Source organism: Tauraco erythrolophus, chromosome 3 (assembly GCF_009769465.1).
Source record: "Tauraco erythrolophus isolate bTauEry1 chromosome 3, bTauEry1.pri, whole genome shotgun sequence".
In the NCBI taxonomy this organism is placed as follows: domain Eukaryota; kingdom Metazoa; phylum Chordata; class Aves; order Musophagiformes; family Musophagidae; genus Tauraco; species Tauraco erythrolophus.
In genome coordinates, this window is record NC_141467.1 from 83472546 (window position 1) to 83499821 (window position 27276).

A 27276-nucleotide genomic window follows, 5' to 3' on the forward strand; every position below is an offset into this window, starting at 1 on the left:
AGACATCAGCTATAGAGGACACTGACTTGCTGACAGGTGACATTCCCTTTTCCTTGCTTACTCTGCCTTCTCCTTCTGGAACTGTCTTTACAATAGCTTTTGTTTCACAGACTTGGGGCTGTTATACTATTTGTGTGCATTTGAAAGAAGTCAGTGAACATTCTTGATTGAAGCACAGATTAAAATAAGATGGTACAGTGAGTACACATTCGCTGCCTACATGTGTTTCTCCAAGGAGTACTCACAAAACAATCCTGTGTGCACAGGCTATAGTCAGGATGCTGAGGGCGTTGAGGTCTGCAAGATGATGTTTGGTAGCCCATGGCTGTAATAAATCAACAGACCCCTTTGGTATTTGTGGATATGCAATGAGTATAAGGAAGCTAAGATATAGGCCTAACCTCGCAGAATCCACAACCCACCTTTTCTAACGCAGTTTCTAATTCATACATTTAATGTGTTTCTTCCTAATAATGCTTGCTTTCATGAGACCTGCTAAAACTGGTATTTAGAAGCTTTTAAATACAGTAGCAAATCTAATAGCTGTTCAAATATTTTCTGCAGAAATTACCAGAAAATGCTACAGAAATAGGCCGGCCGATGCTGTCCTGTAGAAGGAAAGCCTCAGCTGAAGTGGCAGAGTGCTTGAATTGCAATTGCTCCCAGCTTGCCAAGCTGTCGCGTTGAATTCACTAGGTTTTTGCAACCTAGAAAGAGAAAATCCTGAATGCCCAGACAGCACCCGACATGTTGCTATTGCACAATGATGTGGGAGGGAAACGCAGCTGATTTTGTAGAGATATAAGCTTTTGTATTTTGAAGAGCTTCACTACCTTTCAGAATTACTTCAGAATCTTCCCTACAGAATTCCTCTGACAGACCGTGATACCAGTTCCTCATGGCAATACTTCAGCAAACGTCCAGCTCTTCAGGCTAGTATCAGCTAGTATTTTAAAACTACAGCCACACAGCATCAAATCAGAACTGGAAAATTGTATTTTCCTCTTACAAGATTTAGATTTACAAACAAGGAAAAAAGTCATGCTCAGAAGAGGAAGGACTTAGCAAGAAAGAGGAACAAACCTATTGCGAAACTGAAAATCACTCCCTAGCGTCAACAAAGCCCATGAGGCCGCACCTTGCGTAATAAATGAAGTCCCTTAGCTAGATCCCTTTTTTTCTGCTGGGCCGTTTGTGCCCTCTTCAGGATTTGTAGCGAAATGAATAGAGAAGCACAAGCGAGGTTTATTTACGCCTACTCATGTAGTTCACACAATTGCACCTGCAGAACGGCTTGTTCCGAGCAAAGCCAAAGGGATAAACAATGGCAACAGTACCAGATCAGGAAAAAGTATTATCTGAACTTAGAATCAGCTTGCCTAGTACGAAAATGCAGTTTAATATTTGAAAAAATACTGGAAGATAAACTGCACCTTCACAGCTGCAGTGGGCAAAAAGGCAGTTAGAGCACTCAGGAGAGAGTGAAGGGAGGCAGAAGGAATGTTTGGGAGGCAAAAGGATAAATAATTACAGGAGCTGACAAAACACCTTGAGAACAATGTCATATCTCTGCTGTCCTTCTAGATTTTTTTGGCCCCAGGCAGAGCAGAAGTAAGCTCAGAACAGAATCCTTCGGTTTGTTTTTTTTTTTTTTTAATCAGTTCCTAGCTCCACTGACCTGAAATAGTTCATTGCTAGTATCTCAAAATATGCTTGCTCAACATGCCAGAAGGCATAATGCACATGAAAATCTTTCTGACCTAGCACTGGGTAGGCCTCTGTGTTTATTGGGGTTGACACTCCTGAAACTTTTTTGCTGGTGCTGCCAGTTTTTGTGGGACATCTGAATAGAAACCTCAAGCTTTCCGGCTTAAAACACACAATGCGTTTCCTCTCACATGTTTTCGGCTCTCAGCAATATCCTGAAATGAGTGGGAATAATGTTATCAAAAATTCAAAACCCAGAAGATTGGTCAAGAAAATTTTGTTTGTGTAAGGTAGATCTAGGATTCGGGCTTTTTTTCCCCATTTGGCTTCCAAAACCAGATTTTCCAAGTTATGTTTCAGAACTTTCCTCTACCATGCGGAGAGTCTTCAACTCTTTCTTTTAAAAAAAAACAAAGGCTGAAACTCTTACATCATTCGAGTTACAACAGCTCAGGCTTTAGGAACACCAAAGACTATGATAACCTTAATGAAAGCTGGCCGTACTGTCATCATGCCCAACAACCCACAAAGCTCATTTAGGGTTGCTGTCTTCTGTGGATTTACTGACTATTTGGATGACACTGATGAAGACATTTCAAGGAGGGTTAATCTGTTTCTTCAGCACAGTTGTATGCTCACACTGCTCACCAGAGCTGGGCCCAAGACAAAAGCACCAGCCCAGCACATCTCCTGACCTCCTGCTGCTGCTGTTGCTGTTTCTTCATGCAGGTCTGGATGTGGTCAGAGGTAAGACTCAGCTGTTAAAGTGCCTGCAGATTTACACTAACCTGCTCAGCAGTTGAACACTGGAGATGCACTCTCACAACTCATAGGCATCTCAGCTGTGAAAGACAACTGCCCAGGTGTGCTGGCTCTGTGACAGCCAGATCATTTCCAGGCAGTTTAAACAAGAGCAAGATGGGCACAAGAACCAGAGCAAGACTCAAGACGTATAATTCTTGAGATATTTGTAGTGGCCTGGGCATGGAGCTGGCAGATGGTGGAATATACCCAAAGACAGGAATCAGCTGTAATGCACAGTGTGCTGTGTGAGTTGAAGCTCCTAGAAAGTCACTGCATGCCCTTTGTAGCAAAAATGTACCATGGCATCAAGTCATGCAGGGTGAGACATCAGCACACCTTTTGTGCATCTGTTGTTGGTGTGACAAGTTCTATTCTAGCAGATTTACTGTGCACAAAATCCGAAAACTCCTTAAATAAAAGCGTAAGCACGCAGAGCTTGAGCTTCAGAACTATGCTCACTCCTGGTTCTACCACTATATTTGCACCATCAGCTGGGGAAGACACAAGGAGGGCAGGACCTCACACTTTCACCATCCATCCTGGTCACCTTTGAATATGTTTGAAGTAGCTCTAAGTTCAAAACAAAAGCCTGTAATGGGTCATGCTGCAGGAACACAGGCTCCTCTCCCTGCTCTTTGCAGTGGGAGGAAGCTAAACGTACTCCAGCACTTAACAGAGTTACTCTAAGATCCCAAAGTGGTTATTTTTACTCTTAGGATACCAAGTCCTGGTAGCATAATGTAAAGACTTTGTTATTTTTGCACTTGGTCAGCAATCTAGGAGAATTTTTTTTAATCCATCAAGAGATCAAAGATCTCTGCTTACATACACTATGTAGGAGACAAATAAGCTGCAAATAATTCACGTGAAGTGCTGTTGAAAAACGCTATAACCTCACCCCAAAGGCTTATTGCTGTATGGGGGCTTTGAGATAATTTTTCCTGCAGAGAGGCTGGATTGGAGGAAAGAACCTATACATACCTTGTAGCCTTGGGATCCCAAATTACGATGTCAGCATCAGAACCAACAGCAATTCTCCCCTTCTTCGGGTAAAGGTTAAAGATTTTTGCTGCATTTGTGCTGGTAACAGCTACAAATCTATTTTCATCCATTTTTCCACTGTACTGCAGAAGAGTACACAAAAGCAAACTCATTACTTTTTTAAACAAGGAATGAAAAACATGTTCCTGTTGTTGAAAAGGCTAGGATGAGTGACAGCTCTCTGCCAACATCACATCAATTTTTTTTTTAAATGTCATATTGAAGAGTTTAAAAGAAATAAAAATAACAATTTGTCTCAGGTGCACATACTGCAATATACATTCACTGAATACGATAACTTTATCCTGAAACACAGAGTCCACAGTCAATCAAGAGAGATTTCAGGACCCTGGGACAGCTGGCAAGAGCATCTGGGGCACAGGTAATCTTTTCTTCCATCCTTCCAGTTGTGAGCAGTGACACTGCAAGAAGCAAGTGCATCCAGTCGATTAATATGTGGCTCCGTGGCTGGTGTCATCGCCACAATTTCAGCTTTTTCGATAATGGGATGGGCCACATGGCACCAGACCTACTGGCACCAGATGGGACGTGCCTTTCTCAGAGGGCAACAAGGGTCTTAGCGCAACAGCTAACAGGGCTCATTGACAGGGCTTTAAACTAGATTCGAAGGGGGAGGGGGATAATATCAAGATTGATAAAAATATGCTGGAAGTACCTGAAGAACAGCAGAAAGGAATTCCAGCCGCTCCAGCCAGGAAGTCAGATTCATCTGGGGCCCAACTTAAATGCCTTTATGCTAATGCATGCAGCATGGGGAATAAGCAAGAGGAGTTAGAAGTGTGTGCGCGCCTGTTGGGATATGATCTTATTGGCATCACAGAGACGTGGTGAGATGAATCCTGTGACTGGAGTGTCAGAATAGAAGGGTACAGGCTCTTTAGGAAGGATAGGCAGGGGAAAAGAGGAGGAGGGGTTGCCCTCTATGTCAAAGACCAGCTGGAGTCCATGGAGCTGCACCTGGGAATGGATGTGGTCCCAACTGAAAGCTTATGGGTTAGGATTAAAGGGAGAGCAGGGACAGGGGACATAGTAGTAGGGGTCTGCTACAGACCAGCTGACCAGGAGGACCGAGTGGATGAGGCCTTCCACAGACAGATAGGAGCTACCTCACGTTCACGAGCCCTGGTCCTCATAGGGGATTTCAACCACCCCGATATCTGTTGGAGGGACAACACAGCAGGGCATAGGCAATCCAGGAGGTTCCTGGAATGCATGGATGATAACTTCCTTCTCCAAATGGTAGAGGAACCAACAAGGACAGGTGCTTTGCTAGACCTTGTTCTCACCAACAAAGAAGGGCTGGTGGGGAACGTGATGCTCAAGGAGAGCCTTGGCTGCAGTGATCATGAAATGGTGGAATTCAAGATTCTTAGGGAAGCAAGGAGGGTGCACAGTAAGCTCACTACCCTGGATTTCAGGAGAGCAGACTTTGGCCTCTTCAGGGATCTCCTCGCTAGAGTACAATGGGATGAAGCCCTGGAGGGAAGAGGGGCCCAGGGAAGCTAGATAATATTCAAGGATCACCTCCTCCAAGCTCAGGGGCAGTACATCCCAACAAAGAGAAAGTCAGGTAGGAACACCAGGAGGCCTGCATGGATGAATAAGGAGCTCCTGGACCAACTTGGGCACTAAAAGGGCTACAGAGGGTGGAAGCAAGGACAGGTAGCCTGGGAAGAATACAGAGCAATTGTCCGAGCAACCAGAGATCAGGTTAAGAAAGCTAAAGCCGTGATAGAGTTAAATCTGGCCAGGGTTTAGATTTAGATTGGATATAAGAAAGAAATTTTTCAGTCTGAGGGTGGTGAGGCACTGGAACAGGTTGCCCAGAGAAGATGCAGATGCCCCATCCCTGGAAGTGTTCAAGGCCAGGTTGGATGAGGCTTTGGGCAACCCGGTGTAGTGGAGGGTGTCCCTGCCCATGGCAGGGGCTTGGAACTAGATGATCTTTGAGGTCCCTTCCAACTCTAACCATTTTATGATTCTATGATTCTATGATCCTACTTTATACCACAGCAAAGAGAGAAAAAGACAACTTCAAAGCCAAATGCCCTGTGGATCCAGTCCCAAGTCAACTGAAATCAAATTTTTAACTGGCTTTGAATCTGTAGTCCTGCTCAGGAGTCTCCTCAGGAGACATAACATCTCTCAAGTATCTGGGTTTTGGAAAACGGTGAGAGAGCATTAAGGAGAGCCTAGATGATAAAGGAGAGGCAAGGCACAGTGTGTAATATAGGAAAGATTACTTGCAAATCTCTTCAGCAGTAACACAGAGGATAATACTGTTCAGTAAGTGTTTGAGATCAAGTAATATAAAAAACAGATTTGCTGATGTGACAGCCTCTGGAACTTAAAAGTATTGTGTTACCCAGAACAATCGTAACACCTAGTAAGCAGCAGATGCCTCCCCAGATTGTGTCGCCTCCCCTCTCATCAGACTACCTCATATCCAAAAAACCTGGCCACTAGCTTTCATATTTATCTCTCTTTAGAGCCTGAAGAGCATTGTCTTGAGAAGCACCAAGAATTCTTGTGTTGGTACTGAGAATCTGCAATCAAAGGGACTTCAAGGTGCTCATCTCAACATATCACAGGATGAAGCCATACATTAGAGAAGCATTTCTTATCTCTAGCTTGTTTCCTCTGGCTGAAAATACAATTTAGAAGCTGACAGACACACACTCAGTGTAGAAGCTCCTCCACCAGCTAAGTTTGAGAGATATCAAAGAGCGAAAAACACAGGACTGACCAAGTCAAAACTGTGGGCACCTCTTTCCTTTTATTTTCCTTTCATCTATTGAAAAAAACACTGCAAGTAAATGTGCTGTGCACTACTGCTGAAACAATAGCAGTCCTTTGCTGCTAAATGATGGGAAAGATTCTCTAGTGCCATATTTTAAGCACTAAGAATCCTCATCTATCTCCCATGACCATAAAGTGAGAGTTAGTAAGGACTCTGTCATGGTATTTGATCAAAAGAGTTATCCTATGATAAATACACTTGATAAAACTGGCAAGTTGATAACTGCTGAGAGATTATCTTTTGTTGGAGAAATCAATTACCTCCATGTTCAGACATCTTGATATACTTACAACGCCTTTTTCCCATATGACTGACATCCTGTCTTCCACACCATTCACTCCATTAGGGATTTTTGTGAAGTCATCCTTCCCCAGAGCTTTCTGGCATGTATCAAAGGTGCAATTGTCAGTCCCTGTCACAGACAGGTCATCACTATGGAGAAACAAAGTTCATTATGAATCAGAGCATGTACCAGATGGTGCCACATAGGAAAATCTGTTGCGAGGCTGAGCAGATCCAGCCACATGTCCTGCAAGGAAAGACTGGTATGCCCTGCCAACCTGTCTTCAGTCCCATCCTCCAAGAGCAGCTACACAGTAACAGCCAGTTTCCCTGCAGAGTAGTTCCTTCTTGAAACTCCTCAGAAGAAACCAAGCACCAAAATTAACACTTCTACTGTGGATATGCCAAAGGTGTCCCACTTTGCCCAGAGCAAGGGGCTTGGTTCCAGCCTCACTTAAGGCAATTTCAGACTGTGTCACTCCATATACCCTGTCAAATTACTATGATCTGCACAACCATCAGCCAGTGTTCTGGCACATCTTCACAGACTATTTGGTCAAACTCAATCCTTTTGTGGTGTTAAGCTTTATTGGTAATGAAATACCAGCAAACCCCACATTTTATTAACTACATGTATCTAAAGGATACTTCTTCTGTTCCTACTTCCTTCTGAAGGAGATGTTACAAAATGCACAACTTATATCTACCTTCAGAGGTCAGCAGGCTTAGTTTTTAGACAGCACCCAAATCTCCAGTGAAAAGAGCAGCTGACAACAAAAACCAGAACCCCTAGTTGTGACCCCACTTCTTACACATTTCCCACCAACTTACAGCCTTACTGTCCCCCTGGTCATGTTTCAATTTTTGCTGCAGTATTAGCAAGGCAAGGCTTATTGATTAAAATGAAATAGGGACAGAAGGCCACAAGAGTTCAGAAAAAGAAAATCTGAACACTTTCTAATTTCTGTAACAAAAGATGTTTTTCATCTATGGTTTCACCTTCCATTTCTCCTCCCTGATAATGTAACATTCTGTACTTAGAAAATCTCCAGGGCATCAACCTGTTATTATATACTCCAGACAGAATTTGCTGTGTATTTGGACATCAGCTGTCGTCGTTTGTTCATCTGCTTACTTGGCCAGTAAGTTCATGAGGAAATCAGGAGTAGACGGATCTGGTCTCAGTGGAGGTCCCATGACATATGCTGCAGCATGAGCCCAGTCTTTATTCCAGTAGTTGGTGCCATCAGTGCCAAGACTAGCAGCAATAGGCTCTCCATAAACCACCTTTCCTGAAAAATGTAAAGCAGTAGTATCATCATCAAACAACATAAAAATGCATATCTTGTATTTTCTCTGTTCTGGATCTTTTTGATGGCAATGGATTTAAATTTGAATGAGTGTTTCAAATTAAACACCAACATATGGAAGGACATAACAAACTAAGCTACAACACAGCATCTCTGTTCTGAATATTCTGCTGGTGATCTCCCAGTATATTTCCTCATAAGAACATTGCTTGGGCAGGTTTTTTAATTAACTTGTTGACAGATATATTATAATGGGTTTTAAACATTGTTTACTAGGCATGTGATAGAGATTTCAAAGGGAACACAGTCCTCAGTTGTATTAATTATGTTCAAGATCCATACATTTCTTGGTAGCACCTGTTTAGTGCTCTGAAATTATTGACTATGTAACAATGTAAGTTAATATATGCAGCATACAGACTTTGCAAGGTGGTACTTTTATTTGTCAGGCTATAATTGTTCCGGGAAGAACAATATGGCACCAGACGTAAATTTAAAGAGTGTAAAAACATTCCAAAATAAAAACTATAAATAGTTTAATTTTAAAAGTTATCTGCCAAATTTTAATCTGTAATTCTTTGCTGCACAGTATGGTAGCTTCCTCAGAAGAGGACACCAACCCAGACAAACTGTTAGCCTTTGGAACGACTAACATATTTTAACTATTTTTTCCTACTAGGAAAGAGGTTTGAAACCCATCAGAACAAGATGGGAGATGAAACAAGATGTTTCACTCCCTTAGGAGGTGGTCCAGTTGCTTTGTAGTTCTGTAGGTGACAGGTCGCAATGCCCCTGACTGTGATGGTCACCAAAGAACCGGAGTGAACTGGGACGTCATACACTTGCTCATAGGCTGCTTGGTGCTGGTGAAAGGCAGTCTCTGCTGCATCCTAGCAAGAGCTTTCTCCCTCCCCTGCTCCCTGTGAACAGTGTGTATCTTGCTACAGATCCCAGATGTCACTCCAGAGACAATTTTTATGAGAATTGTCACTGCATTATTCTAGCAAGGGCTCAGCTGGTAATTGCTTGGTGATATAAAATGGTGACTTTTCTCTGGCTTTCTATGTGTGAGTCATAGACACACGGTACTGTTGGAAAACAACAAAGCAATCCTTTGTAGGTTCCTCTCTGTACATTAGATTCTGGTGCTTCTGTGAGCTACAGGATTATGCTAGCATAGGTAACTACTGAGGAGCATAGTTCTTTTAAAAAGTTTCCTACTGCAGTAGTGCCGTTCCTTAAATCTGTGCTAGACTTGCAAAGAGGTCTCATACCATTTAAAATCCATAGTTCTGCAGCTATTTCTACAAGATTTCAAGACCTGCTCTGACATTACTGTACAGTACATTTACTCTAAGTACTACATAGTACGACGTCTTCTATGATCTAACGACTCCCTATTAGCATTATTAATTTGCTATAACCACCTCAGCATGCTCTGACATGCTGAACGTGCTTGTCTCATACTGGCACTTTGGCTTGGAGCATTCTAAGCTCCCAGTTCCATTTATCTACTTATATAATAGATTTACACTCGGGCTCAGAGGGAGACCACTACCTTTTTTTGGACTTCAAATCATGACTTAACCAGTTATTTACTGCTTTTTGCATCTTATTTTGAAACTTAAAGCATTGACTATGAGGCCATCCATGGAAGTGTTATGACAACTCAGTGAATGAGGAGGTTTGAGTAAGATTAGTGTTTTCCTAATTCAGAGCTGCTGCAGGAGTAAGGAAGATCTTGGCCTTCCCTGGACAACTCCAAAGTCTTTGAGGGCAGGCTGCCACAAATCTAGAGACATATAGAAAAAGTCCTGCATATATAACCAATCTCCTATATTTACTTACTAGGCTTTTGACAGCTTTTTCATGAGCAAAGTCAGTAGAAAGGGGTGGGAGGGGGAAGTGTGGTATGGGGGGTGTGTGTGTCTTTCCTACTGCATCTAAACAAGCTAAAGAAACTTCCATCCAAGGTACGCCTGAACTATGAATCATTAGGCCATAGCTATAAATGATAAAAGTTAAAATGGTAGAAAAGGAGTAAATGTTTAGCTTCCATAAATAATTTTCTTATCTGAGTTTCACAACATAAAAATGAAAAGAAACATTTAAGCTCACAATGGTATATGCTGAGTTGATTCTAACTCATGTACCACAGCTGATGACAGTATTTCTGCGGTTAGAATTTGACCTGAGCAGCTCCCTGTGTTCCCATGAGGGGGAAGGAGTATAAGCCATTTTCTCAATTTTTTTTTTGAGTTTGAACACTGCAGCTTCAATGGACTACATCTGGACAATTTGGCTGACTGTGAATATCTTGCATTTCATTTGGACTGTGACTAGCCAAACTGAAGGGTACGATAATATCAAGATTCTACTTTAATCCAAATAACAAGGAAATTCTGTATTAAGGCTCTTTTAGCTCGACCGGCAACAAGGAAATTCTGCATAAGGTTTTTTTAGCTCGATTGGCTTCTGCCTATAGGCATAAAAGTAGAGTAATACAGTAATAAATTCAGTCTTTCCATTTGTTAAGTTTTCCTGCATTCAGTAAAAACAGTGAGCAGAAAGTGTTCTGCTGTTTGGTCTTTCTGACATCCCTGAGCTGCTGGGAAATAGCTGTGGAATTGGTGACTTCTTCATCAAACACCCAAACTGGCTGGCAAGAGCTATTTTCACATAAATTACTTTATAACAAAGAAGAACATGCAATTGCAATTTTATATGGTAAAATGCAATTTTGCCACCTATCAAAACTCAAAAAGAGTTATAATCTTGAGAAACACCAACTAACGTTTACAGGCTTGAAAAACTGGTCCTTGTGTGCTTATTTTAGTAAAAGTTTCAAAGGCACTTAAGATAAGGTCATACAGGGCAAAGATACTCACTGACCAGCTATAAAAGAAGCAGAACTGAAGGCAGCGTTTATTGCATTAGGCATAGCATTGCATACAGTAGGCTACCTACAGTCTGGACCTCAGCTGTCCTACATGAGCCGGCTAAAATGCTGGCATTTGTAATTGCATTCCTGTGCTCAGAATCAACTTGAGAGTCTGTACACCCACAGCTATGGACATGCCCTTCCTCTCACTAAGAGCAGACCTAATCCATGACTGATGGTAGGAGATACCAACCGTATAAATCTAAGCAAGCTTTTTGTAATCTGACCGAGTACATATTTTTGTACACACTTTTTTAAAAGGGAGAAATCTTTTGGAAAAAAAAAGACTTTTTATTAGGATTCTGCTCTCCAGTTCTGATCTGCACTAGAAAATCTTATATCCTTAGCTATAACAGCACAGTTAAATGGACAAAGGGATATAATCTCTAGCCTTTTGAACGCTTAGAATGAAAGCATTTTTTAAGTGCGAAGCAGTATAAATCATATATCCCTAAATCATATTTTATTAGCCTTTCTTCTCCATAGGCATTACTGGCTGAAGGAATGGGTCACAAGGTCACTTTAGTTTTCTCTGGTTAGTTTACATCAGGTAGTCCTGATGGAGAGGAGAGGAAGCTGCACTACCTGACACCAGCACTCTACAGCCTTGTCTTCTTGTTGTAGAGAAGACTTTACACAATAGCAGGAAGAAGATCCTCTTTGTCTTCCTACTCAAGGGAACGAGACTGTCACGCACACAGACATATCACACTGCCCTGCTGTGGAAGCAGACAATTCCTCTACCTATTCTAGCAAGATTCAAGATCATGTTTTGCACAGGGATGAACAAACAGCCCACTGAGATAAGCAAGAACAGTTCTCACAGAGAGGTGTTGTCTTCGACCCTCTCAAGTGGAGGGCTGGCGAACCATTGCTTTTGGTAAACAGGCTGGCAGGGCCCAAAAAAAAAGGAAAAGATGGAGGCATCCAAGGCTCCAGGGAGATCCTATAGCAGTCTTCCAGTACCTAAAGGAGGCCTACAAGAAAGCCGGAGATGGACTTTTGACAATGGCGTGGACTTATAGGACAAGGGGCAATGGCTTTAAACTGAAAGAGGGTAGATTTAGATTAGATATAAGGAGAAAATTTTTTACAATGAGGGTGGTGAAACACTGGAACAGGTTGTCCAGAGAAGTTGTGGATCCCCCATCTCTGGAGGTGTTCAAGGCTTTAAGCAACCTAATATAGTGGAAGGTGTCCCTGCCCATGGCACGGGGATTGGAACTAGATGATCTTCAAGGTCCCTTCCAACCCAAACTGTTCTATGATTCTATGAGTTAACATGTCTCTCTCCAACATGGTCACAACATGGAAATCTTGGGTTTCCTGTTGAATATTCAGCAGCACTGTAGCTGTTACTGATGCACATGAAAAACATGCTGCTAGAATCTGCAGATTTCCTTTGGTGAGTGGTGTTGCTGGAGATCAGAGCAGACATAGATGGTGAACTTTGGCATGGAGAGGAGAAGAAAAGACAGTCACTCATGTGATTCCCCTAAAGTTTACTCATAGTATTCTAAGAACTAGTATGCCTTTACAGTCTGTATGACTGATTCTAGCCTTTAAGGTCTGAGCTGTAGCTCACTGAAGACAACAGAATTATGCCTACTGTCTTCGGCAAACTGTGTCAGACCTTTGGTCTCTAGCTCTACTATTATTTTTCACCTTGTATAGCTAAATGAGCGAGGAAGAATTATTGGGTTCTGACTTACTTTTTTGACTAGGAAAATCACCATGCCACAGAATTTGAGAAGCAATGCTTCGATTCTGTATCACAATGTCACCCAGAAAATAGATTATGCTCCATGAAGATGCTCTCCCCTTCTGAGGTCAGTGATGGAACAGGAAGGGATATCAGTTTTCCTCTGACATGGGCAAGGATGAATATGCACTCACACACCGTACTTCAAGCTGAGTGCTCGGAAAGGAACACGAAAAATTTCACAATTGTGATAGCAGGAAGCTAGCATCAAGAGATAGATAGAGAAATAATCTTGAAAAGATTAATAAATTACATTAGAGTGAATATTTCAAATGCTTGAGAGCCTTCCTGTATTTAAGAGTTTACACAGGTTTTGCATTAGAGTGGTTTTATCCTGTCCAAGCCGAATATTTTTCAGCAAAATATTTGGGGTTTATTTAAGTCATTCATACAATACTTCTAAATTATTTTTTTTATTTATCTGAACTCCTTGTTTTGTATTACCATTTTTAATTGAAGAATAGAAAATAACTTTTACTGCAACTAACAACAACGAGTTTCTTATTGCCAGAGTTTATACTAATCAGTCTCATTAAAAACTATAAAAGTCGTAACTATCTTTGTGGTACACTAGCTACCTTTTGAAATTTCTTAATCAATCCTAGATTTCTGTTTCCTAAACAGTATACTTCCATGAAAACATAAATTAATTATGAAGAGATGCAATATATTTCTGTGCATAAAGGCATGCATTGATGATTCTGATTGCATCAACCCAGGAAGCTATAAAATTCCATTTACACCACAATAAGCTGAAATTGTACCAACTTCTTGGTTTTACACATCAAAGAAGCATATATATACCAAGTCAGTTTTAAAACTGGCACTGCAGACTATTCTTACAACACATGCTTAACAATATTCTGCAGTTCTTACTATCAGCATAGAATTTCTTACTTGAATAGTGCGTTATAAAAGCCCACCTCCTATCTTAGCTTTTTTATGTTCACAGCTAGTGTTTCATCTTGAATCTGGGTATTTGAACTGTTGTTACAGCTTCTTGTAGTTAATGTTGACACCACATTTGTGACTGTACAAATAACTGTATGCTGGTGGATATAATCCACATTACCAGCAGCACTGTCATCTAGTGGAGGAATCTAACATAACACAGTATCAAAATATGTGGTAGTAAATTCTGGTAGATTCTTTTATAAACTTGCATTGCTGATAAGTCTTACTAGAAGTCATAATATCCAACACATATCCCACATAAACTTATCCATCTATATTAGCACAATAATATCATGTCGGTTTTGACTGCAGTTTTGTCAAGCTCTCATACTCTGCATTTTTATATTAATAATCTATGTCCTCTGTGTAAGCATTATCGAAAGTCAAGAAATAAGATCTCTGTATGCAATTCATGTCAGGTCAGGTAAACACAAGCTGAGATGTAAAAAGATAACAAGGACAGATAATCCATAAAGTTTTAGGCCTCCCAAGTCACGGGCTTCTGTCCTGCTCCTTCCACTCATACAATGTCTCCTCACGGTGCTGTGGTTCCACAGGCTGCTCTGAATGAACTTACAGATGAGGATGTAAAACATCCTGAATTCCTACAGCCTTCAGGCCGTTTCTAGCCTGCCCAACAGGTGGTCAAGAGGGTCAGACTCCCTTGGCTGACCAGAACTGCTTATGAACTCTGCAGTGCATGACCTGATTCTCTCTTCCCTGGAGGGAATCAATGCTTTCAGACACTGCCATCACCACCATGATTTCTAAGCACCTAGTCCTGGTCATGTCATGGCATTGTCTGTAAAAACACGGTGTGGTCTCTGTTGTAAAATTTCACATCTAAATAGCCAGTAAAGACTTGCAGGCTATAATTTAAGGGAGAGGAATAGCAGAGCATATATTGTCTTGGACCAGTCACATAATTTTTAGTGCAATAATGCTATTCTGGCCATCACTTTGACCTTGGAGGTACAGTATGAAGGAGAAAAAAGTTTGCTCTGGGGAGAAAGGAAAGTCTTGATCCCAGTTGATATTCTTCCACACTGCTTAGCTGCCCTTTGGCCTCACACCACACACATGCGGTTTAGAGATCCCACTCCAAGAAATTCCCCCATGTTCCGAGGGTTATGGCACCCACGACAAATAGGACACTACTGCTATGTTTGGTTTTCCATGACCTTTCTTCCAATGTCATCACTCAACCATAAAAGAATTAGGACTTTTACCTTCTCTTCGTGCATTACTTATCACCCTTGCTGCAGATTTACTCATTACGTGAACTACAAATAGGGGGCAGTTTACAGCATTTGCTATGGTAATTGCTCTTTGTGTAGCTTCAGCCTCCACTTCTTCAGGACGACACAGCTCATGCCCCTCAGGACCAGTTATTCCCATTGCCAGCATCTTCTTTGCACCCTGAGCACCACACAAAAACATGTAAGAGTCAGTTAAAGTGCAACCATGGTGTTGTGAACATGATGCCAGCCAAATGGATCCTAAAACAGCCACTGCAGCTAGTTTGAGAAAAAAAACACAAGGCAGTTATGATTTTTTTTCGAGAAATTATTGTGGTATTTTCTGAAGTCCAGTATATCTCTCAATAAACACAGGTCTCAGAATACCTAACTGACTTCAGAGAACACACTCCACTGGCTTGCAGGGATAAATCGTCCCTGTTGAAAACCCTACTTCCCTTCTCAATATGTACTCTTAAATGATCGCAGTCAGTAACTGAGATGACAGTACTAACCCCTCCTTGGAAAAAGAATTGAAAGATCCTTACTAAGCATAAAGATACATATCCAGAGCCTCTGAATGAGTCTCCAAGGTGTTAAGAAGCATAAGATTTTGTCCCTATTATTTTCCAGGAACTCACCGTTTGCTGATTTAAGATTACTTAGCAATAAATTCATCTCCGTTAAGGGACCTGGGGCAGACTCAAAGCACTATTGACTAGAATAGTCGATGAAACTCAAAGGCATCAGTGTAGTTATACTCCCAGTGCCTCCATACAGCACTAAGATAGCAGTAACACGTGTGAAGCGAGGCTAACTATGCATACAGGGAGGTTGAGACTTTTATACTCAGCCAGTGAAGCTTTCTCTGTACTTCTGGACTCATTCCTGTTAGATGAGCTGACTATGTTTGGAGAGACCTAAGGTTAGACATCACACATCTGACATCTAAATACTTGGCCAAGTGTTCCCCCTTTTACTTGGTCAATGGTCAGGCTCTGACTGTTGCTTTCTTTCTCAATCAAGTATGCATATTATGTTGCAAGTATACATATTATGTTGCAAGTATACATATTATACTGCAAGTATAACTCTCATTACAACAGGATAATTTGCCTCCTGTCTACCCTGAACCCAGGACCCCAGGTTACAGTTTCTTAGCCCACCACAAGCATACTTTAGGATCTTGGATAAGATCTCTGTCTTCAGTTCCCTGGAAGTAAAATAGGGTAGAAAAGCCTTTCCCTATGATGCAATGATGGTACTAATATAGTTATTGAAGTGCTTAGGTAGCAGGACCATTTACGTTCCTAACTTTGATGGACAAATGTCAAAGGTCTACCTGTGCAATTAGCTCCCCATTCTCCGCATGGACTTGAGCAACTGCCCCAAGTTCCTTACAGCAGGAAAAGGCTGCATATAACTCCTCATCATTGACCATGTATAGATCTTTATAGGCCATAAACATCTTGAAGGAGTTGACGCCTTTGTTTTGAACAAGACTTTTCATTTCTTCCTTCACCTGAAAGACAGCAATTTTCAAAAATCAGGAATATTGTATTTTACTTGTTAATAATTTGGTATAAAGAAGTTGTAAATAAGAAGGGTGAGTCTTTACTCAAGCATCAAACATATGTTCAGTTCAAACATCCTAAGTCACATATTTAAAGGCTGACTTTCACTATTCTTCTTGTATCAAATTGATTCTCAAAGTACACAAAGCAGTACCACTGCAGTGCAGATATTGGAAACACAACCCAATTCAAGGAAGGGAATGCTTTTTACAAAAGATAGTGAAACAGAATTTTATTCCAAATAAACCTCCTGATGTTGAAAACATCCAGTCCAATATTGCAATCAATGTATCTGACTTACACAGTATGGAGATTTCTGCAAAATTGATTTTCGAAATTGGATCATAATAGGCTTCAGTTTCTGGAAAATAACAGTGACAGAACAGATCTTATCTCCTAGAACTTTGTCCTGGCTCTAAACAAATCACAGCCTTTTTGAAATGTTTTGTTGTCAAATAAAATTACTCCAAAAATCTAGATGCAAACCTGCATTTTTCTTGTATGTGCTCCTTGATAGGATTCCTGGCTTCTGCTAATGTTATGTCCCAAAGAAAGAAAGATGCAGATTTTAGCCCAAAAGTTTCTTGTACAGTTGAGTAACTAGAACTATCCGTTACCCAACTTTGGCTCTCCTTTCCCAGTAAAATGATGGCCACGGTAATTAACGCGTATCTGTAATGTTATCACAATTTCCATGTGATTAATTCCTTTAAAAAAGTAAAACATAATTTTCCATCTCCTCTCTGATAATATGGTTGGATCTGCCCAAGAAAGGTGAGAGTTTGATATAAAACTCAAGTAAATTTTCTGGACTTACCCAAGGGATGGATGGGAGCATATCTTGAGCAGGAATTGTCAGACAAATAAATATCTGACACAAGGCCCTGCTCTGGCACAAACATAGAGGCATGTCATTTCTTTTCTTCTTCACTCGTTACTATGACTAAGGGAAAGTGTTGTAAAGAATGTATGTTTTTAATCAATACTTTAAATCCTGATGAGATGATAGCTAATTAGAAGGACATGAAATATCAGTCGTCTTTGCTCAGATCTTTTATAGCTACAAAACATCAGACCTCCTTTCTATTTCTTTCAATATTGGCCTTTAAAAACAGTTAACTTCTTAACATAAACCAGAACATTTCATTGATTTACACCTCCTTAGTTTTATTGGATTTTTCAGTACAATTCCACTGTTCTCTGCTAAGGCTGTTTCAAATGCACATTCCTCAAACTTCACTGCAGAATTTATTTTATGTCTTTGCCCTGAGCTAAAAGTTGTGGTCAGTCTATTTAGTGCTTAGTGCACAGAATACCAAACATAGCGTGTTTGCAGAGTGAAGGCTTTCTTTTATGTATTTTAAAAGCTAAAAAATAGAGGAAGTACTCATATTTAAAAACAGAATTTACTTAATGTGTCTATGTACTGATGCATGTTCTCTGAGGATTCAAAGTGGTCTTGTAAAACATTGGTCAGGTTCAGACAGGTGTCAAGCTCCTGCAAGGTTAATTTATTCAGTAAAGCTTTCAGGCTATCAGGAAACATTCCACAACAAGGATGATTCTCCCATACATAAATTCAAAAAAATTTTTTATATAACCTCATATTCAAGAATTATTTGCTCCGGTCTTGCTTTACTTCAAGGAGATATTACTGCAGTCACCGAGGAACAGAGTTTTTCCTTTACAAATAAAGTTAAATACCATATTTTTAACGTATACCGTTATTAAAAAAATACACAAACCATCAAGACTCAACAGGAGCGTAGATAATCAAGTGCTTAAGTAACAAAAGGCAAAATTTACGTAAACACCTCTTGTGCCCTCTGGCTTGCCTGGTCTTGGTCTCATAATTGCTTCCTTTTCCGTTAACTTTGTGAAGTTTTATCTAAAGATACAGGCTATCTGCAGACTTTCTTTATTTTTACAAATACTTGTACTTTTAGAAAGGTACTGTTTAGAAGGACTGTTTCAAAAGTAGTTTCTGCACGTAAAAATACTGAGTATTACACTGCCAGAAAGCTATATTTAGCACATGAGGACTAATTCAAAGCAGATGTGGTAACAATTCATGGAATTGAAAATCAGCTGTTGTGTCTACCTTGTTGCTCCACCACGTAACTGCCACATGCAGTGCATAATCACAGCAGACTTTAGGGTCTGCCCAGCTTTTCCATGTATCAAAGGCTTCAATAAGAGAACAGCCTTTCTGAGGGATGGCAAAGTCGATGATCATAGTGGTTCCTCCTGCTATGGCAGCCTGAAAGGAAGAAAGATAATATTTAGCAATCAGAGAGAATGCAGATTTCCTCCCACCCTCTCTGATTCCCTGTACAACAATTATCTTGATACACTGAAAAGCCAAAATCCACCAAAGAGTTTCCCTGAGTGACATCTGAACTTGCAAATGATTGTGGAGATTAATTTGAGAAGGATGTTCTCAAACAGGTATTCAGAGGTATTGTGGGGAAATTCTCAGAATGAAAGAGAAGTTTTTGGACATGTACAAAATCTTATCCAAGATTTGGAGATGAGTCTGCAGCATTCATGCATCAGTGAGTTTCCTCAAGCAAGTGGGATCACTGAGAAAGAAGAGTAGCAGAAGACCATAGTCAACTTAAGAAATGTTTCCTCAGAGTCTACATAGTTGAAAAAACAAGCCTTGTCCCCAAACTCTTGTCTAACACCAAAAGGATTTTTAAAGTGTTTCAAAATTATTTTTGTTACTGGCAGACTATCATTTAGCAAAACTGCATAGTAGGTTTTTAAATAGAATAAGGTATTTACAGTCTCCATATAAATATTTGCAAGCAAATAAATAAACACAAATCTGACTTTATGTTATGAGGATAAAAAAACCATGTTTTAACCGATAATTTTCACTCTCCTTTATGGACAATTGAATTACTTTATTTTTTTTCCTTTAAAGAATCTTTATTAGTCACTCCCAGAAATCAGATCCTTCACTAAGAGAAGCTGATTCAATATAGAAATTCCTTTGCTGTAGTTGTTGCAATCTTCCAAATTAGCCAGAGGAACACTCTCTATCACTCTGAACAACATCCTTTTGCACAACTGCTACAACCAATTCAGATCAAATTAATGCTATATTATTACTCTTCTTATTTCTAGATCAATGAATCTCTTCTTTCCTTCTCTTCACTTAGCAATCAGAAGCAAAATCATAAATATGTCAGTACATTTTGCAAAAAAAAAGAATTTTGGAGAGTAATGTAAACATTTGTGAATCTGTGATGTAAATCTGATGTAAAACATTTTCTCCGGGAGAACTTGTTCAAACTGTCTTTTTTTTTTTCAAGAAGACAGGTGGACTTCTTATTTGTTAAATAGAATTTAGAATTAAACAATATTTACAAATGTCAAGAAAAAAAATGTCATGGGTTCCACAACTCCACTCAACGTCTCTTTTTTCCCCCTAAAATCTTTTTTCCCCTCTCCTTGTCAAGAAAGGTATTTTGTGCCTTTATTTGTTTAACTGAACGGGTAAATCTTAGCTAATCATTGGAGCATATTTTGCAATAGTTGGAACACAACTTTGTCTTCCTCATTCTCTTGCCAAAATATTTGTCAGAAGATGACCTTGAGTGAGAAGCTCTGAACACTTTCCACACTTTGACTTGGGTTAAGAAGGTCCACAATATTTAACTTAGAATCATAGAATCGTAGAATGGTTAGGGTTGGAAGGGACCTCAAAGATCATCTAGTTCCACCCCCCTGCCATGGGCAGGGAAACCCTCCACTACACCAGGTTGCCCAAAGCCTCATCCAACCTGGCCTTGAACACCTCCAGGGATGAGGCATTCACAACTTCTCTGGGCAACTTGTTCCAGTACCTCACCACCCTCAATGTAAAGAATTTCTTTCTTATATCTAACCTAAATCTGCCCTCTTTCAGTTTAAATCCATTGCCCCTTGTCCTATCACTACATGCCCTTGTAAAAAGTCCCTCTCCAGCTTTCCTGTAGGCCCCCTTTAGGTACTGGAAAGCTGCTATATGATCACCCCAGAGCCTTCTCTTCTCCAGGCTGAACAGCCCCAACTCTCTCAGTCTATCTTCATAGCAGAGGTGCTCCAGCCCTCTGATAATCTTCGTGGCCCTCCTCTGGACTCGTTCCAGTAGCTCCATGTCCTTCTTTTGTTGGGGACTCCAGAGCTTCTTGACATCTGATCACTAGGCTGGATCTAGAGTCTTCCTTTAGGCTCACCAAAGTGACTACCTGGACATCCTGGTTTGTGTATGCAGTTTCTGTTTTGCAGCTTCCTTGTGCAATGCCTCGAAAAGTTATTCAAATAACCTGCATGCTAACTCAAACTATTACTTTTTTTGCAAGTTAGCACACAATTTATCTTGCCTACTTAGGGATTTCACAGTGTAGGCACCTCCAACTGGGTTAGTCTGCATCTTTAAATTCAATGCAGGTACTCAAAGAACGAGATCACTTACACCTTAAGAAGAGAAAGCCACAGTCACTGCTGTTTCTTTTACGTGATTTCTCCTAAATCATCTTCTGGCTTCAAGTCACATTTGTTTCATTCCTCTTTCAATGCCAAATTTCTAAACACATTGTTGATAACTAGTTAACAAAAATGGTCTTCACAGATTTTGTAGAAAGTATTGATTTTGTAGGATTATTGTAGAAAGTAACAAAACATTAAAATGTATGTTTGTGTAGTGTAAATCATGTAAACTAAGTATTCCATGAATCTAATTCTGCACTTCGTTCAGCCAGGAAACATACTTCATGATGTAGACATGCAGAACTGACATTGTGGACTTGATTTTTTTGTATCCATTTATCACAAAAAGCAGAGTGAAGACAAAAAACTGCTTGTGGAAGCCGTTTTGGTAACTACAATTTTTTTCAAAAAATATTTCTTGTCTATGGACATCTGAAAAAGACAGCAAAGTGAGGCTCATATGAGAATAGATCCCCCCATTTCTACCAGGTATCTACAGAAGAGACTTAGTTTGGGAAGAAAATTCCCATGATCAAATTTATAATCCCTTTCCAGCTATCAGGCCTGGAGGTGAAAATTCAATGCTGTGGCTTTCCTTTTATACCTTATCTTATGTCTGACTTGAAGAGGCATATTATATTTGATATAGCAGCCATTTAGTATGGCAGGAAAGATCTGCTGTGATGGACAAAATAATTTCTTGTCGAAGTTTTGCAGAATAATTACAGTCTGTAACAATGAGCCACTACAACTTATGTGCTTATCGAGAAGAACAATTCTAGTGCTTAAAACTATCCAGTGCAAAACATTTCCATTCCAAATAACAGCAGCAACACCAGCAAACCTATCTTGAGTTGGAGTAAATACTGTTATTGAAACAAACATGACAGTAGTTTAAGGATAACATACAGGTCATTTGTACCCCTCTCTCCAGTACTCTGGGCTCAACATCAAAAAAAGCCAAAACCTTGTTAGAGGACGTACATTATGAGAATGCCACTCATACAATCTAACTCACACTCTCATGACATGATTGGGCAAGCAAGAAATGAAATTTCCTGTGAAAGAATAGGGTCAATCTAAGAAGGACTGCAAACTTTAAATGTTCTCAATAGTTGTGTGGCTACTGCATCACACCATTTGTTAAAAAGAGTTGAATTTAACTCATTCCAACTATTTCAAAGCAGGTTAGTATTTTGCATATCAGAAAAGATCAGTGAAATCCATTTACTTAGAAGGGATGCATTATCGTTTCCTTCTTTTTGGCAAACCTCATTTCTGCCATGAGAGGGACAGGATATAACAGGCTCTCTAAGGATGCTGGCTAACAGAGAAGTCATTTCGTAGAGCAGTATGATCCCTCTGTGGGCAAAGGATTTCAGCCTGCACAGCAAACCACTTAGAAAAGTACCTTATAAATTCCAGGGAGCTCTGTATGAGTATATTTACTGTATGGAGATGATGCACAATACTGTTAATTGATACACTGCTAATGCAGGTAATGTAAAGAGATCAGCTAAAAAGCTGAAAAAAAAAGAACTCCAGGTGTAAAACTGGAAGTTAGATACTTTTAGAAAGTGTATTTGAACTGGACTTTCACTGAGAGACACAGTTAAGAATCGAAGTGAATGACAGAACAAAAGCTTGCATTCCTCTGTGCTAACAGAGAAGAAAGATCAGGTTATCACAGAAGTCCTTCCCAGGCACTGGGGAGTTAAACCGGTGCTTTAGTTAACCTTTGCTCAGAAAAATATGAAGCTTGTTGTATTTACCAGTGCAAGTTGTAGTCTGCATGGTGACAGCCACAGTAAAGGACTGCACTTAACATTTGCCACCTGCAGCCAGAAAAGGCTCTGAAGGAGCCCAAATAATGTACAGGTTGAAGGTGGACCTCTGAGTACCCTAACTGCTCATTACTCTGTCTCAGTCAAGGGACAGCAGCAATTGCCTGTGCTTGATTCACACTCTTTTCTCTCTTTCAGAAGTAATATTGAATAACCAGCGGACATCCCTTTCTAAGAAAACTCAGATGGACACACAGACACACATATGTGCACTCACCTTTGTCCCTGTGTAGAAGTCATCTTTCGATCTGCTACCCATAAAAGGGAACTGCATGTGTGTATGCGTATCAATGCCCCCAGGGATCACCAGCTTGTTGGTCGCATCCAGCACGACAAGTCCAGTCGGTGGCTCAGGGTTTAGGTTTGGTCCCACCTGCTGCACCACTCCATCTTCCACGTACACATCAGCCACCACAGAGCAGTCATCGTTCACGACTTTTCCCCCCTTGATAAAAAGTCTCTGCTGAACCAGGTTTTGGGGTGGCATAGGAGCCTGGAAGAATGAGACCTCAGCTCAGAAAGTTGCTCTTGCCGGAGCGCTTCACTGCCCACCCTTCTCCCAGAGCAGCGGCTATCTCCAAATGGCCCTAAACACACACCACACAGTGCTATTTAAACAGACACCAGAAAATTGTCCCCTCTGCCCTTGTCAGCTCCACCTACCGCCATCGGTGAGCACCAATGCCCAGCGAGTGGAGTGAGCTGGCACAGAGGATGGTGGCAGAGAGCTGCCTTTCTGCTCCAGATTCTTTGCCTGGAGAAAGTGGGGCCAAGCTTTCCGGAGGGTTCAGCTGGGTTCTCACGGCGCTCAGTCCATCCTGCCCTATACACCCCAGGGTCTGAAATACACTGGGCTGTTTTGAAAATGTGGCCATTCATCGGCTTGTGACGCCCCAAGGTGACTCGAGCTCATTGCAACAGGGCTTAGGGAAACCAAGGGCTACCTGAGCTCTCCACAGAAGTGCCTGGGGAGCCCAAGGGTGACCTGAGCTCCCTGCAGCAGTGTTTGGGGAGTCCGGGAGCGCTGCCTGCGCAGAGGAGCCAGCAGAGCCCATTGCGACCGTCCAAGTGTTGCATCCATCCCAGCTGAGCCCCTGCGGGCTGCTATGGCGGGGTCCGCTCTGCTGCCGTGGGACTGAGCCACCACTGGTGGACACCAGCCATCAGGAACTGCTCCTGAACCGTTCCTCCGAAGATGATTTGGGACACATGACCCTCAGAACTCAAACACAGCTCCCTACCCACCCCCCCACTACTCGGACAGCACAGCGGGCTGAGGAGGGAAGGCCCTCAAGGCACCTCTGGAGGCTGCTGAGGCCTCTCCTCACCCTGTCTGCAGGAGGCTCAAACACCGGCGGCACGCGGCTGCGGTTGAAGGACCATGTGAAGATCATTCTCTGGTAGCTGTTGTCTTGCGCCATCTGCTCCGCCATCCTGCTGCCCCTGCCCGGAGTGCCTGGGCGGCTGACCCTCGCTGCCCCGCGTGCCCCACTGCTGCCCCGTGTGCCCAACCGCACCACCGCGTGCCCAACCACACCACCGCGTGCCCAACCGCCCTGGGCCGGCCCACACGGGTGGCCAACGCCAGGCCTGCCAGCTCTGACGGGCTGTGCCCGGCTCCACGCCCCCCCTGCCCGAGAGCAGCCCCTTCCCAAGGGCCGGGGTGACGGAGACTGCCACCGGGCGGTGAGATCCAAGGGAAAAGGAAAACCGGGGGCTGCTGCAGCGCGTTTCGTGCAGGGCTGATGTGACCCCAGCTGGGAGCGGGAGCTGGTGAGTTTCATAATGTAGACCTGGAAAAGAGAAAGGAAAGTGAAATTTTAAAATTAAGACAACTAGAAAATGATCTAAAATCTTGCAGCAGAAGAAGAGGAAAGACTTGCTCTATGCCTTCCCAGAGACATCTGTGCTGTGGACTTTTCCTGCTTCTCTCCTCTGGTAACCCGAGGTTTGTTTACTCAGCAGTGCCACTGCTCAAGCATGTCCCTGAATCTGCTGAGCAGCAGCGTCTTCATCCCCTTGACCTCTTCCAGAACAGCGACAATGGCTTTAGAAGAGAGACTATTGTCTCTGAGGGCCATGAGAGGATGCACACATACACTACAAAAAAAAAAAACTTGGACAAATGACACTAGATGTGGAAAATGCTCACTTTGACATCAGTATATCACCTTTGTTCCTTCAGTCCCAGCAGGCAGGAATGATGTACCAGACTGCCTTTGTGTCTGCCCATCCCAAATTGTCTCATATTATGTCTCACCTTTGTATAGTGGGACAGAGACCAACTGGAATTCATCACATCACATAGCAACAGAAAAGATCAAAACTCTTTAGAAAAGCAGGGTAGAGAATCATATAATCATGGAATGGTTAGGGTTGGAAGGAACCTTCAAGATCATCTAGTTCCAACCCCCTGTCATGGGCAGGGACACCCTCCAATACACCAGGTTGCTCAAAGCCTCATCCAACCTGGCCTTGAACACTTTCAGGGATGGGGCATCCACAACTTCTCTAGGCAACCTGTTCCAGTGCCTCACCACCCTCAGAGTGAAGAATTTCTTCTTTATATCTAATCTAAATCTACCCTCTTTCAGTTTAAATCCATTACCACATGCCCTTGTAAAATCCCTCTCCAGCTTTCCTATAGGCCCCCTTTAAATACTGGAAGGCTGCAATAAGATCACCCTGGAGCCTTCTCTTCTCCAGGCTGAACAGCCCCAGCTCTCTCAGCCTGTCTTCAGAGGAGAGGTGCTCCGGTCCTCAGATTGTCTTCGTGGCCCTCCTTTGGACTCTCTCCAGCAGCTCCATGTCCTTCTTGTGCTGGGGACTCCAGAGCTGAATGCAGTATTCCAGGTGGGGTCTCACGAGAGCTGAGTAGAGGGGCAGAATCACCTCCCTCGACCTGCTGGCCACACTTCTTTTGATGCAGCCCAGGATACAGTTGGCTTTCTGGGCTGTCAGTGCACATTGCTGGCTCATGTTGAGCTTCACATCCACCAGCACTCCCAAGTCCTTTTCCTCAGGGCTGCTTTCAATCCATTCTTTGCCCAGCCTGTATTTGTGCTTGGGATTGCCTCGACCCGCATGCAGGACCTTGTACTTGGCCTCACAGAGAATGAGAACGACAAAGTAAATGCCCCAAGGCTCTTGGGGCAGCTGTGTGGTGCTGGATGGGTAGGAAAGGGCAACCTGCACCTACCATGTCATCTGTGTTTAAAACTGGTAAAAACACAAGGGTCAAGGTACTGCGATGGGATGTCAGGCAGGAGCTCTGGCTCACTTAATACAATGGTATTGATGAGCCAGGAACTGTTGAGTTTCTGCAATACGATTATTCAGATGAAGATCTGGGGAATAAAGACACAGGAGAGAGGTCAAACTGTGGCACTCTAAGACAGGAATTGCGAACATTAGAGAGTGAGGACAGAAGAGATCCAGGTAGGCACTGAAATGGGCTAATGAGTCTATGCTTTAAACCTCTGCTGCTGCTGAGGCAGAGAGTTCATTTGTCCCACCATGCAGATGGGCACCTGAATAGCCAGACTCCTGCGGATCTGAGGTGGGTACATCTGAGGTGCAAAAGTTTTACTTTGTATGAATGAAGTGACCTTTGTTAAGTGAGGAGAGGGAGTGGCAAAGACAGAGGTTCAGTCAATCATGGGCAGCCTCACGGGGTGCAGCAGTCAAGTCCATATGCCTGTCCCAATGGGTATTTAATGACTTTGTGTGAAACAGCATCAACAAATTATTCAGTACTTATTGGCAAAGAGGCCTTCACCCTGAATCTTCCAGCTCAGTGCTGAAACTGCCAACGTAAAATATTCACTTTCTTACTATTTCTCCCTGGCTAATGAATATTTAGTTATTTCTACGAAATGAGTTTCTACATGACAGACCTACATAATCAGCTCCAAGGAAGCTCTTGGGCCAGTGGTAGTGGTAAGCTCTTCCTGCTCAAATCCTTCCCCCAAACTGGGCAGAGGGAGATTTGAAGGCATGCCTGTCACATCACAGCAGACTATGGCAAACACCAGGGTATTCAGTTTCCTTTCCAGGTGTGTTGTGCAGGACAGAACTGACATGACTTTGACACCTAAATGCATGAAGAGTAGCATGGCTCAAAATCCTATTTACCTCTGCTTCTGGAAGGCATTTGGGCTTGAGCTCCATTTCCTCTCCTCTGATTTCCTCCTAGCTAATTTAGATTTCGTGGATCCTACTCTGAATCTCTAAACATTTCCACCTGTAACTTTGTGCCCAACTCAGAGCTGCAGGTCCTACAAACTGTCACGGTAATTGAGTGTCAGGCCTTATAATGCTGTGCCCAGGATAACGGAATCTATCCCACAGGTGGTTTTGAACACATTAAATAGGTTCTCGTTAGCTGACGACATTCTGTCTAAGCAGTCCTTCTATTTAGTCCTTTTAGACAAACAAGATAATCTCACATTAGCTGCATTTATGTACATTTGGTAAATATTTGAAATTTTACAGCTCGGCTGTCCCTGGAAAGAATGGC

General features: G+C 42.0%; 1 protein-coding gene across 1 annotated transcript in view; it reads right to left on the reverse strand.

Moving 5' to 3' along the window:
• Positions 1–24178, reverse strand: part of DPYS (dihydropyrimidinase) — a 33551-nt gene extending 9373 nt beyond the window's left edge. The window contains exons 1-8 of the mRNA XM_086609508.1: positions 24086–24178; positions 22975–23220; positions 18536–18694; positions 16203–16382; positions 14852–15041; positions 7791–7947; positions 6664–6805; positions 3493–3635 (exon numbers count right to left, since the gene is read on the reverse strand). Of these exons, the coding sequence (XP_086465634.1) occupies positions 3493–3635; positions 6664–6805; positions 7791–7947; positions 14852–15041; positions 16203–16382; positions 18536–18694; positions 22975–23220; positions 24086–24178 (1310 nt within the window). The remainder of the gene's footprint in view (positions 1–3492; positions 3636–6663; positions 6806–7790; positions 7948–14851; positions 15042–16202; positions 16383–18535; positions 18695–22974; positions 23221–24085) is intronic.
• Positions 24179–27276: the final 3098 nt, after the last annotated feature.